Below are 13,494 nucleotides of genomic sequence, written 5' to 3' on the forward strand. Positions count from 1 at the left end.
CTGTACCAGGTACCTCCTAGGCAACCCGGAGAAATGAAGTATAGCATGGCTGAAGGGGAAGGATAAAATGGACATTTTATTACACACAGTAGGATAAACGGGACAAGAGTCAAATCAGGAGTGATGGTCTTTATATCAGTCCTCCAATTTACAGGCACTCAACTGAAACATCCTTTTCTCAGTCCTGCATGAGAAATGGCACCTCGCGTAGCAAAAAGCTGGGGTCCAGGTTACAGAATGATGCCTAGTGAATGTCACTTTATCTCAGTGAAGAAATGTCAGAGGGCTAAGGTCATTTGGGAGGCAACTCTTGGGGGTAGGGAGGTCATCTTAGATCCATCAGAAAAGTCAGGAATCTCTCAGGCCCACAAGGCAATAAAGGCCATGAAAGCAAAACCGGCAGCTACACAGCCCCACTTGGCCAGAGGGGCTTCAGGACCTGAGAGCTCCCGGGGCAGAATTTCCAGGAAGGTGACATACAGGAAGGTGCCAGCTGCCATGCCTTCTAACACAGCCTGGGCCAAGCCTTGCCCCCCTTCAGAGACTCCCTGAGGCACAGCCAGCCCTAGGGCTAGGCCCAGGGGGGACATGAGAGCTAACGACAGTATAGAGAGCATGGCCCAACGTGATCCAGTGCCTACCTGCACCAGCCGCAGTCCTACACCAAACACTACGAGCCCCTTGTGAGCCAGGATGGCAAGACAGAGCTGCACGGTAGCTGCGACTGTTGGCTGCAGTCCCACAGCTAGACCTTCAAACACGGAGTGAAAGGAGAGTGAGAGCAAGAGGACGAGGGCTCGCAGGGGACCTCGTGATGGTGAGGGTAGAGGTCCGTGGCTATGGGGTTCAAGGACATTAGCCATACCCCATTCTTGCTCCTGCACTTTTGATCTTCCAGCAGCCCCAGGACAGCACTGCAATGCCAGTGACTCCAAAAGGAAGACAAAGAAGAAGCCCAGGGAGATGATGAGCTCTCCATAGGGATACTCCATCTAGGAACAGAAAGAGGGGTTGTGAGATGGGAAAGAAAGCGAAGAAATTGCATTGGATGGACATGGGATTGGGAGACTGAAGAGAATGGGAAGTGTGGTAATAGAACGAAAAAAAGGGAAATGAAGCCAAGAGTAGACACGGACATTTGACAACAAGAATACCACAGGGACTAAGGGAAACAATATCAGTAGGTTTAAAAATATGGGAAAATGATATGAAGCATGTCAAAGGGTCCAGAGAAAGAATGGAAGGCTAAACAAGAGTTCTTTCTGGGGTTTCATAAGCCCAAAAGGATTGGGTGGCTCCTCTTTTCCCCCACAATGCCGCTGCTGAGGAGCAGAAGGAATTCCTGGAATTCCACACATAAATCCTCTCAAAAAGGTCTGGGCATTAAAGGCATCTCTGGTTCTCCTTACTCTCCAGGTAGGGGCTGGTGGGAGATACTTACATAAGCTGAATCAGCATCATCAGAATTCCCCTCACTGTTTGTGCTGTTCTAGGGAGAAAAAAAGCACAAATTAGACGAGGGAAAGAGCAGCTCAGCTTCCTGTCCTGTGCCTTCGGCTCCATCACTTTCCTTAAAGGCCAATCTGACCTGTTTCCATCATTCCGCGCAAGAGCTGTCATCTTCCCTGTTGTTCCTCCCGTGTCCTTGGCTTCATTACTTTCCCCCTTTCTTCATTACTCTCCCTGGTTCTGTTCATCATTCTGGCCTCACAGCCCTGCAGCTCAGCAACTCTGCTGCTCACCTGTATCACCAACTTCTGGATCTCTGATTCAATTCCCTCCAAGGCTTCAGCAGTCATGTGCATGAACCCCGCTCCCAGGAAAACGCCAGCAGAAGTGCAGCTCAGGAGGCTGAGGACCTGGCGGTGACGACCTAGTAAACAGCAGGAGTTACAATCCAGCTGGCAAAGAGGAGACAGACAACAATGACTAAAGAGCCACAGGCAGCACCCCATGTCCCAAGCTTGGGGATGATGAGAGAATCAGAGCAAGATATCAGGACAGGGTGACAAGGCTGAGTCAGACTTAGGTTATGGGGACAAAGACATGGTCGGGCTGTACCTGTGGCAGTCTGGAACCATTTGAAGCAGATGGGGAAAAGGCCACAGACCAGAGTGAGAACCAGCAGGGAAAACAGGCAGCCAACTTTTACTCCTAGTAGTGGCTCCATCCTTATGGTACAGGGTAAGTAGAGGCCTCAGGATAACAAATGGAGTGACAATCTTCGCAGCAGGAGTGGTGTCTCAGGTGGTCAAAGCCAGAGCCTCCACTCTTCTCCGTTTCAGAAGGCTATTGGGTCTTCTGGTCTGTGTGGCCTCTTCTTGCGCAGACTTGCATAGAAAACTTGCTCAGCCCCAGCTTCCCGCCCTTCCCCTACATGGAGGCCCCTCCCCTGGCTGACGCCTTCCTGAATTTAGAAATCAGAAACTCTGGACTCCCTGCCAGGCACAGCCTGGTGCTGTCTTCTCCTCCTTTTGAATGCTCTGACTAACCCAAGGGCTGTGGAGTCTTAGTTCTCATCTGGGGCTGTTCTAATCCAAAAAGGGAGTCTATGGTAGCTCTCCCCGGCTGTTTTGTGTTGGGGACAATCTGGTCCTGCCTCACTCAGGACATTTGATCTAAGTCTTCCATACCCTCTCTACCCCACCTCAAGTCTTATAGGTTGCTATGCTGATACCTGAACTGCACCCTTTCAGAGGGGATTTGGGGCCACTTGGGGTGAGGAGGAGGGCCTGGGAAGTGGAGCTGCCAGCACTCTGTGGGAACTAGCAGAGGAGGGGGACTCCCCTCTCCCGTAACCCCAGAAAAATAGCTCCAGGCATGGAAATGTCTAGAAGGAAGATTTCTAGTATTACAACATCAATACTGTTATAACTTTTGACTATGCCTGTTTCCTGATATAAATTATAGGAGAGGGACTGAGAGTTTTAGGACAAAGAAAGTTGCTCTAGCTCTGAAACAGCAAGGCCTAAGGGAAAACTGAAGGCTCCTGCCTGGATATATGAAGGTGGAGATAGATTCAGGCCTGAGGGGAATCAACTCTTGAGAGAAATTTATGAAGTGAACTCTGAGGGAGCTGAGAAAGTTGAAAGGAAAGGAGAAAAAAACAGAAGCCAAGCAGCTGCTGATTCCCCTATTCAGGTGGCCTGCCTAACAACCCTGAGACCTGTTGAGCCAGTTCTCAGGGAGCTGGGGATGGCTTCCCCCACTACTCCAGATTATCTCCAGGACTCCGTGGGAAGTCCTGGAATCTGGTGGCAGCAGCAGGATTCTTCCAGGACAGGGTGAGCTGGAGATGTGTGTGGGAAACATTGAAAATCTGAGGATTCTCTTCATTATAGGATAGGCCATGACAACAGACTTCTACACCTTTTAAGAATCACAAGATCCACTTCCATTCTTTGAAAACTTTTAATTATTATTAAAACCTAAGCAAACACAGCTATATAGGGGTACTGTTGCTGAAACTCAGCCTCTGTTCACCAGTGCTGAACAGAGACACAGAGACAGAGTTTTCGGTGAAGTATAAAAGAGTAGCTTTTATTGCTTTGCCAGGCAAAGGAGGCCACAGCAGGCTAATGCCCTAAAGACCGTGCCCTCCCTTAAGAGAGAACAGCAAGGGGTCTTATAGTTTGGAAGTGGAAAATAGGGCCATAGATAAGGATCAGGGTAGATGCAAGCTTGCATTCTTCACTTCTGGAAAATTTCAAAGCTCGTGTTAGGTGCTCTCCTCTCCAGACTGGTTCTGGTGGTCCTTGAGATTATCGCACGGTGACCTTCTTTCTGGAATGAACAATGCTCACAAGGGAAGGGAGTGTTAGGGAGTGTTTCCTTGGAGGAGTAAACACCAGGTGCATAGTACAATTCTAGCTAGAAGGCAATCATTTGCAAAGTGCAATTAAACAAGAAAGAAAAGCATCTGTGAAAGGATGGCCGAGTGAGCTAAAAGAATAAGGCCTACTATAATGGAGGCTATTTTAACTAGTTTTTTGCTGTAAAAGTACCAGCACTCCCATCCTGGATACCAGGTAGCTTCAGCCTTGGCAGTCATGATAGAAGAAAACACATGTTACACATCCTTGTCAACTCTCAGGGGGATCTTGAGCAGGTGATGGAGGAAGCTCAGATGGCGTGATCACAGGTAAACGATCTCCCCAGGAGCTGACACGGGCACAGCGATACAAATCCCTATATAAAACAGAGGGTCAATGTGGGCTGCAGGTTCTTGCTACCTTCCACTAATTTTGGTCACACCCTCTATACCTGCCATGTCTGCGGGCTGTGATCACAGCATGCTGCATATGCCCATCTGGACAGCACAGGTGACAATGCACATGGCGTGGCCGTTTAAGAACAGGCTGAGTGATTCGGGGCCAGCGATTAGCCTCCTCCGGAGACCCTCGAGCAAGGATTACCATCGAGAACTTTTCCTCCTTTGGCTTCTTGTTCTAAGATAAGGATATAGAGATGGCTTAGAGGTAAAAGACAAGGGAAAAAAAATTTTTGAACCCCACTCATACAGCGCTTTTCATATTCTATAAGTCATGCACATTCAGGGCCTAAAATCTCCAAGCTATTCTCTGAATTTTCCAAATCCTCCCACCTCTGAGTCTTTTTCATTGTGCCCTCCCAGGCTACTTTCTCCCTACCACAGTATTCCCAGAGTACATACCCAGCTGAACGGGATGGGATGGTAGGCCTGGGAAAAGCTACAGGCCAGGGGCTTAGAGGCTGTCAACTGGGGACAGGGAAGTTCATGGGGACACTGTGAACACAAACAAAAGACATGACGTAAGACAAAACAACAGATCATAAAACCGAAAAACTAACAGTGAGAGTCAAGAAGGGCTAGGGAGAAGGGAGCACAGGAGCAGAGGGTAGGAAAGCCAGAGGAATCACTAAGAAAGAAACTGGACAGGGACACAAAGTAGTGGAGGTGGCTTAGCTTTACTCTCTTACTTTTCCTGGCCACAGCTGAGTTCAGATCTTTGCATGCTGGGAAAGGGAGAAGTAATACTCACCGGGGCAAAGACAAAACCAGGTCGAGGGTCCAAAGGTGACTTCTCTTTTCCCTGAAATCAAAGGAAATCAAAAAAATTAGGTTGGGCCTGAGGGGTCTATTCTCATAACTCAATCTCCGCACTCAGTAAATTGAGGACTCCTCTAACATTCAATTCTGGTAATTATTAACTATGTTCTTTGAATTAAGCTGGCTGCTTCTTTAATACTCCAGACAAAGAACTTTCTCTTTGCAGCAGGAGAAAGGCAGAAACTTGGCACATAATATGGTGCTCTCCCTTGTCAGCAACCTCCACTCTCAAAAAGATCCCACTCTAAATAAAACAATTAAATTTATGATTATACACTGGCTCATACTGTCCCAAAGAGATAAGGTTCTCGGCTCAGAAATGCCCTGGATCAGGAGTCGGCAAACATGTTTTTTTTTAAAAGGCCCGGAGAGTAGGCAAAATCTGTTTCTTTCCTAACTATTCAACTGCTGTTTGTACTGTGAAAACAGCCATAGACAACAGACATACAGCCACAGACATACAAACAAACACGGCTCATATAAAAACAGGTGGCGGGCTGGATCTGACCCACAGGCCCAAGTCTGCCAACCACTACCCTATATCATAATGACTTCATATGCCTACTATCTTGAGAATTATCCTCACCATTGTATGACAGAGTCCCTTCAGTTTTCACAGGCGTGCCAGTAACTGGTGAGAATAGGTAGGGTATGGAGGGTAAGGTGAAAAAAGGAGAAAGAACCTTACGTTAAGGACCAGGTCCCTGGCGTCCATGAGAAGGGAGTGCCCAGCTTTTGTTCCATTCTCCACCAATATCTGATTACAAAAGCGGAAAATAAGAAGCCCCAAATTACATGAAAACATAAATGTCAGTAGCTCTGTAAGAACATTCCCAGATGGAATAGGGATCCTAAAGAAATGGGCATTATATACAAGATGTGGATGGGGACCCTACAAGAGGGACAAAGGGATCTATATAAGAGAAAAATGGTCAAGAATGAAGACAAGCTCCAATGGGGAGAAGGAAAGCCATGAAACCCATGAAGCTGTTTTAAAACTTGAAGGGAAAAAGGGGTTTCTACTCACCAGAAAATGACCTGTCTTGCGCCACAAGGTTTGGACTACGTCAGTGCGGTTGGCCTTGCTGGGCAGTTCACTGAGAGAAAAGGCTGATACCACCACATCAAATTGTACCTGGTGCACAGGACAAGGAACATGACAGACCTGACATCTCCCTCTTCTAAGAGTACAACAAAGGTCTATCCCACTAAATTTCTTCTGCTTTCTTTTATTTTCTAACACTTAATGCTAGGTTGCAAAGCCAAGGCCACAGTTTTCCATGTGCATACTCCACATTTAGCATACTTTAAACATCGCCACTTGCCTTGGGTGATACAGGTAGAAACTGTCTGAAAAAGACACCTGGCACATAAGGCATCCCAGATCCTGAACCACCTGTAGAAGTAGAGATGTGGCAACTATGAGTGTACAGGTGTAAACTGAAGTGACATTCCGATAAGAAACATGGCCCCGAGAAAAAAGAAAAACGCTAGCTGAGGGTGAGATGCAATAGAGTAAGCAACTATAAAAAAGGGCCGGGAGAATACTGGGTCACCTGTCCTGTTATTCTTGTCCTACCCATTCACAGTCCAACAAAGGCCTCCAGCACCTTCTGCTGGACTATCGCATTGGAAGATCAGACTCATTTTTAACTTTTAGCCCTCTCCACTACTCCCCAATAAAAGACCCTCTCTTTTACTCCTTTGCTTTTTAAATTCCTTCAACTCTGGAAAAGCCCTTCCTTATACTTTGTCCTCACCTTTCAGTAGCTTTTCTGCCAATTCCAACATGGCTGCTGAGCTGTCCACGCACATATATTCCCGTAGGCTCTGGCCCCAAGTACTATGAGCAGCCCTAAAATGGCAAAAAATAAATCGCCAGCCCTCATGACAGAATCACCCTTGCGAGAGACCCCTCTGTTCCCAACCCACCCCTGGAGAAACACAGTGCTATGTTAAAATAGTTGGAAAAACTAACAGTGTTATTTTCTTATTTCATTTACAACTCCTTAAAAAAAGGCAGACTCAGGGCTTCCCCGGTGGCGCAGTGGTTGAGAGTCCGCCTGCCGATGCAGGGGACACAGGTTCATGCCCCGGTCCGGGAAGATCCCACATGCCGCGGAGCAGCTGGGCCTGTGAGCCGTGGCCGCTGAGCCTGCGCGTCCGGAGCCTGTGTTCCACAACGGAAGAGGCCGCAACAGGGAGAGGCCCGCATACCGCAAAAAAAAAAAGGCAGACTCAAAAATTATTTGTGCACAAAAAAATCTTGATGATATGTAAAACCTCCACCCTAGACTAAATTCCTTTCCTTTTTTATCCTTCTAATCATGGATCTTGTTTTCACTTGACATTTCTTTATGTTCTGACCCTAATCCATATACCTTCTCATGCCTTGTCTCATCTGAGGGAAGAAACATTCCAGTCCCCAACTTCCCTATTCTCCCTCTGGTTCTCCAGTCTCTTGATATTGATGTGGTATAAGCATGGCTCTCTAGAACTAGAAGTGACAGAGAAAGAGAAAGAGACTCACCAGGTGACAGAGCCAGTACCTGAGCCAAAGTCCATCAAGGTTTGTGGCTGGAACTCTGGAAGTCGAGCTTGGATCTAAAGAAATATACAACACCCCACAGTAGACGCTTGGTAAACATGAATTAGGGGACCACAACAGAGAAAATGAGATATGAATGACTTTTAAAATTCAATGTAAATGCTTTATAGAATAGAAAGCTCTTAAAACAGTGCTTCTAAACCTTTCTTGGGTCAAAAATTCCTTTCAGAGGATAGAGAACCTCCTAAAAAAAAAAATGCACATGCAACGTCCCAAGTATCCTACCCCAGAAGACTACTTTATGAATAAGGGAACTGATGGTAGGAAATTGAGCGAATTTCACCTCATGGAATGCCCTGGAGACTGCTGCAAAGCCACCATCCAGTCTTGCTGCCATATACACCAGGCTCAGTCCCTCACTGTAGCTGCCAGAAAAACCAGAGTCATACCACTGGGAAACAACCTCTATCCCGTAGCTACCCTCTGACTTTTAGGAAATGAAATCTTTGGAAAGGGCTCTTCCAGCTCAACACTTTCACTTCTCAACACAGAAGAGTCCTAGGGAGGCTTACAAGCCAGGTCACTTTTTTCAAACACAAAATTGTGTAACTGTACTTCCCCAAGTCTCCTTCTTCTGCAGCCCTTCTAGTCTCCCTTACCTCAACTCTTGCCAATGATAGGTAGTTCTACGCAGAGCATGCAGCACTTCTCCACAAAGTTTTTCCATCTGACATGAGTCTGGGGTGAGAACAAGGACTGGAAGTGAGGACCTAGGAAGAACAGGGCTCAGATCCAATATTTGAATAGACTGCCTGCCCATTCATCCCCAATTCCCACCTGGGAAAAGCCTCAAAGCTTAAGAGAGAAGTCAAACCTAAAGAAAAGTTTCAGGTAAGAATAACAATGACCACCACCACCACCAAAGTGTATCAGATAGTATATTTCCTCTAACAGCAGTTTACTCAACTCAACCAACTCTATCCCACAGGTTTGTTCTATATTAAAAGGAGGTGTAACAAAAATTTAAAGGATAGGATAAACACAGTATTTTGTGGATTTCTTCACCTCCCCAAAACTTAATATTGTGACGTCTCCAATCCTCCTACAGGGAGGAAAGGGGCTTGAAAAACTAAAATCTCATGATTGTGTTTTGTTCAGTACTATCTTATCTACCGAGCACCTACTATGAACCAGATCCTATGAGAAGTTCGGAGAATACAAGATGAATAAAAGGCAGGTCTCTTAATAAGAGACAACTCATAACCATAAAAATAACCTGATAAATTATTCTCCTTTCCCTGTAGTGGGTTTTAGTACTGGACATGAACTTTATTTTACTTGAACAAAAACTTAGATGGTCTTAATCCAGTGGACTGGGAGGACAAAGCCAAAGATCTAAGTTTCGACAGGATACTGAAGCACTCACTGACTTTTACTCAAGCCCCACGCGCAATCTCTGAAATAATGTCTTCTCTTAGTAAGGCATCATTGTAATAACTGCTCTCGCCAGAAAGTCACATAAGAAATTGCAGTATCTATTTAAGGGGCTGCGAAATTATTTCTTGCTTTTCATTTCCCTCTGCTTTTTCAATTTGGCCTACTCTTTATTCTTAAGCCCTACCTGCGTTTTCCAGGAATCTTTTCTCAAGATGGACAGCCCGTCTTTGCAACTCCTCTGGCTCTACAGGTAAATGCCGACTCCAGAGATAATTGGTCAGTGCTTGCACCTGCTTCTCCATATTGGGCATCGAGCTCTCTAAGGACCAAAGATGAAAAGTGGAATCACTTGCACGCAGGCCCACTTTCCGCTTCTTCTCGAGCCTCCATTTCCCCCCGTTACTCACCCAGCAGCAATAACTGCGCGGCGTCAACCAATACTTGAGGCAGCCGCACGTGCGACAGCTGCAGGATACCGGGGTGTCGGCGATGGGACCTCTTCCCCAGGAAATCAGACTTGTTATCCACCTGGGATACGCCGGGCACGAGGGCAGCGAGCGCCTGCAGGCCGGGAAAGAAAAGCTGATTGGGGGGGCAGAAAGCATGGCTGCGGACGCTGGTTAAGGGAGGGGCGGCCGAGAGCGGTCCTCCTCGGAGCGGAGCTGTTTCTGAGACCCACAGCCTCTTCGACAGCAGGGAAAGTAAGCACTCACTCGGGACTGGGTAGCTATTCCGAGGCCGCGGCGCCATCTGCCTAATGCCAGCAGATACGCCGGTCCTCTAGCGGTCGCCATGGAGCCAGAGGTGAACCGGAACCGGAAATTTAGGTGCAGTGACCCTCTCTCTCGCCGCGGCGAACATCCTCCGCGGAACGTCGGCGAGGGACAGAATCAGCCAATGAGGAGAACGAGTGCTTGCTAGTAGCCAATAAGCAATCGATATGTAAAGCTCCTTGAAGAGCGTACGTGCGCCTCAGTTCGGACGTAGCGAGCCGGAAGCGAGGTGGCCTCGAGTCTGTGTTGGGATTTGTCTCCTCCTCCAGGAATCTAGAGGGCGGGAGGGGGAAGGGGCGGGCCCTTTGCTGCGGTCTCTAGAAACGCGTCAGAGACCCGCGGAGTTTGTGTTTGTATTAACTACCTGTGGTGTTTTTTTTTCTCTTCTGGGGAACGCTGAAGTCTTGGGATTTTTACCTTCTGTGTGAAACGGAGAGAATGCAGTATCGGAAAGGTGAAATAAGGAAAGCCAGATTTAGGCGTCCGAATTTAACAGGATAATAGGTAATACTAGATTTAATGTTTTTTGCATGTTAGATTCTCTTAATATTAAACCAGTACTCTTAGATAAATAGCCACCATGAGAACATTATGTTCCAGGTAGTGTGGCAAGCACTTTTATATGGTACTACCTCATTTAGTCCCCACAATTCTATAGGGTAGATTACTTTAACCCCATTTTGCACCCAGTGAAAGTGAGTGTTCAGGTGGCTCTTACGCCCAAGATCACAGAGCTTGTTAGGTGAAAACAAGATTTAAACCTCGGCAGTCTAAGTCTGATAGTTACCTTTAAATATATGCTCTACTGCATAATGTTGGTACTTAGAATGCAAGTTACCAAGTGCCAACTACAGATTGGCACTTGCCATCTACCTCTACAAGGATTAAATCATGAGCTGCTGCAGCTGCTGAACTTTAACACTCTGAAAGGAGTTCAGGGTGGAGATCAAGAATAAGGCACTCTGTGCTCTGGAAAGAACTGGCAGAGAAGACCTTCAGAGAGTTAGATACTTTCAGGAGATGATTTTTATGAGCCCAATTCTTGCATCTCCGCATATCTAGAAAAGCACTAAAATATTTCTTGGTGAAGTCTGCTTCTCATGACTAGCAGTGACCTTCACGAGAGTAGCAGCAACCTTCTGCAAAAATGTGTGCTTGGGACCTCCTGGCGGTCCAGTGGTTAAGACTCTGTGCTTCCACTGCAGGTGACACGGGTTCGATCCCTGGTTGGGGAACTAAGATCCCACATGCCGTGTGGCTTGGCCAAATAAATAAATAAATAATTTAAAACGTGTGCTTGATTGCAGGTATCCCCCGCACCCCTCACCAAAATCACATATATACTGACCTAACCCCCTGCCTCTTTGGAGCAGAGCTATCTGAAATGCTGTCTCCCGGGCTATACTCCTCATTTTGCCCCCAAATAAAACTTAATTCACAACGCTCACATTGTGCTTTTTTTTCAGTCAACACAAGTTAACTAAGAAAAATAAGCTAAATGTTCTGAAGTATTAAATTAACATGTAGCATTAAAAAGAACTTACCCAGTCTAACCTCTTGATTCCTATAGCAAACACATTAGTTAACTATGGTGTATTTTAACCTTTTGGGATAGAAATCTGGTGGCTGGATGGGTAGCAGTATTGTCTTTGGTGTAACTGCAAGCGTCCAAATATGAAAATTATGTGATAAAGTATGGGGAACTATATCAGTTGGAGAGTTAAATGTCTGGTTTGCATTTGGGTTATTAAACTTTGCTTCTAGTAAAGGAGGCCTTTCCATAATCTGAGTGCTCTGGAAGGAGACTTAAGGGGCACTTAAGACCACTGTTGTAAATGCCTCACTCACTGCTCTCCTCCCTTTCAGGTTCACCTTCTCTCCCCACCACCCCACCGCTTTGATTCATGCTGCCACACTTAGTCTCATTTCTTGTGACACTTTGTTTTACTTTATATTGCTGGCTCAAGTGTTAGCAAGATAAACTATATCACTGTAGGTTAGCTATAGCATAAGATTGGCTATATTATTTTTTGACATAGGGAGGTAGCAGAACATAGGGATAAAGTGCTTGGCATCTGGAGTCTGGCAGTCTGAATTTGAATTCTAGAGCAGCAAGACAATAATAGTTGCTATCTCACAGGGTTATTGGAGTGAGGATTTAATAAGATAATGTCTGGCCCAAAGTAAATGCTCAATGTGTTTATGCTATTATTATTATCATATGTATTTGGGGAACTTAAAGGGACATGATCACATTTTAATTTTTATTATGAATTCATGTCTTATTTCCAAGACAAACTTGAAAATGGGGATATTTGGGACCAAGCAAGACAAGGCACTGGAGACTGAGAAGTAATGAGCAGGAGAGCTTGGTGGTGCCTCTGAATGTCCCTCCTGCTTTTCCTTTAGAACTACCAACATAGATGTGGCTTCATTTATTTTGACACTGGCCTAATTAGGATTGTTCCCTTCCTTCAATAATACAACATCTCAAAAGCTGACACAGTTCTGAATTTATGTGTCTTTGTTCTTAAGCCAAAGTGTTGTTCATAAAAACAAAATAAAACAAAAACCTCCACGTCAGCCTCCTCAGGGATCAAGGATGTCCTTGATCGAAAACAGTGCACATAATTTTTTGTGCATTGATGATGCTTAATCAATATTTGTTGATGATGTTAATAAAGTGATATATTTGTTTCCATGCTTGGAAAATCTCAGCAGGATAGACTAGGTTGAGGAGCTGAGTCTAGTCATTTAACCAGGTCACAATCCCATAAAGCATAGATGAGCCCATTTCATACCTAATCCATGAATTCTACCAACTTAACACTGATCATACTTTGACCTGGGTCATATTTCCAATTAGTGGCTCTACATTTAAAAAACAGATAAAAGTGTGGAGAAACTAGACAATATTAAAGAGAAATACCCCCCCAATTAAGTAAAGGAAAATAAGAAAGATTCTTTGAGGAAGGTTTGGATAAGTTGGTTAGAGATGGATAATGAGCAATGGAAAGAGCTAATAATTAGATCTAGAGAAAGTCTCGGTAATGAAGATGTGAAGCAACTGGAATAATATCTTGGGAATAAAGAAATTCTACCATCAAAGATCCCAAGTAGTGCCCTTTTTGTCGCTTTCTTCTTGTTGTTTTCCTTTTTAAAATCTTCTCTTAAGGCATTATTTGTTGTGTTTATTTGCATTTGTGTGTCTTCTAGATTAGTCTTTATCTTTTAAACAATTTTCACTTTTATTTTTAACTTTCCTGAATATGTCACCCTTTTTTCTGAATTTTTTATTAATTTTGATACATGTTCTTTCATGTCTTGTATTATTTTCTTAGCTTGTTTTGAAATCATGGATTACAGTTTTAATCTGTTTTGTGGACAGGTCTATGTTGGTTTATGTTCTTAAGGAAGCAGACATTAAGATGGAATTAGATTTATATGAGATTTATTGGGAGAATGCCTGTGAGGGGGAAAGAGAGAGGAAGCCAGAAGAGGCAGGATGAGCTGTCAGACTGTGATGCAGGTCTGACCTCTGTGAAATAGGGAGGGAAGGAAAACAGGTTGGATAGGCACAGGTCTAAAAGTTTCAGCCGGGTTAATGGAGGTTAAGGTGGCCATCAGAGGAGTCTTGCATCCTGAGA

At 45.2% G+C, this 13,494-nt stretch overlaps 2 protein-coding genes and 1 long non-coding RNA gene across 5 annotated transcripts in view; 1 reads left to right on the top strand and 2 right to left on the bottom strand.

Moving 5' to 3' along the window:
- Positions 1-61: 61 nt before the first annotated feature.
- On the bottom strand, positions 62-3,241 carry SLC39A2 (solute carrier family 39 member 2). The gene is made up of 4 exons (XM_060146565.1): positions 2,047-3,241; positions 1,743-1,873; positions 1,442-1,489; positions 62-992 (listed from the first exon to the last, which is right to left on the bottom strand). The coding sequence occupies exons 1-4, from the start codon at positions 2,168-2,170 to the stop codon at positions 360-362; spliced, it is 936 nt and encodes a 311-aa protein (XP_060002548.1). The 5' UTR covers positions 2,171-3,241; the 3' UTR covers positions 62-359.
- Positions 3,242-3,512: 271 nt separating this feature from the next.
- Positions 3,513-9,911, bottom strand: METTL17 (methyltransferase like 17). 3 transcript variants are annotated; one of them, XM_060146543.1, is made up of 14 exons: positions 9,788-9,911; positions 9,482-9,635; positions 9,259-9,393; positions 8,297-8,375; positions 7,981-8,056; positions 7,620-7,693; positions 6,850-6,944; positions 6,415-6,485; positions 6,117-6,224; positions 5,778-5,846; positions 5,022-5,072; positions 4,673-4,765; positions 4,264-4,448; positions 3,513-4,188 (listed from the first exon to the last, which is right to left on the bottom strand). In XM_060146543.1, the coding sequence occupies exons 1-14, from the start codon at positions 9,866-9,868 to the stop codon at positions 4,083-4,085; spliced, it is 1,377 nt and encodes a 458-aa protein (XP_060002526.1). In that variant the 5' UTR covers positions 9,869-9,911; the 3' UTR covers positions 3,513-4,082. The 3 variants fall into 3 exon arrangements, with proteins under 3 accessions (XP_060002526.1, XP_060002518.1, XP_060002534.1); XM_060146535.1 differs by having other exon boundaries at positions 7,981-8,062; XM_060146551.1 differs by lacking the exons at positions 7,981-8,056; positions 8,297-8,375 and having other exon boundaries at positions 7,639-7,693.
- Positions 9,912-10,179: 268 nt separating this feature from the next.
- The window catches only part of LOC132530814 (uncharacterized), a 28,984-nt gene continuing 25,669 nt past the window's right edge, over positions 10,180-13,494 (top strand). The window contains exon 1 of the long non-coding RNA XR_009543900.1: positions 10,180-10,351. This is a non-coding gene — a long non-coding RNA (uncharacterized LOC132530814). The remainder of the gene's footprint in view (positions 10,352-13,494) is intronic.

This window comes from Lagenorhynchus albirostris, chromosome 1, assembly GCF_949774975.1.
Source record: "Lagenorhynchus albirostris chromosome 1, mLagAlb1.1, whole genome shotgun sequence".
Taxonomy (NCBI): Eukaryota; Metazoa; Chordata; class Mammalia; order Artiodactyla; family Delphinidae; genus Lagenorhynchus; species Lagenorhynchus albirostris.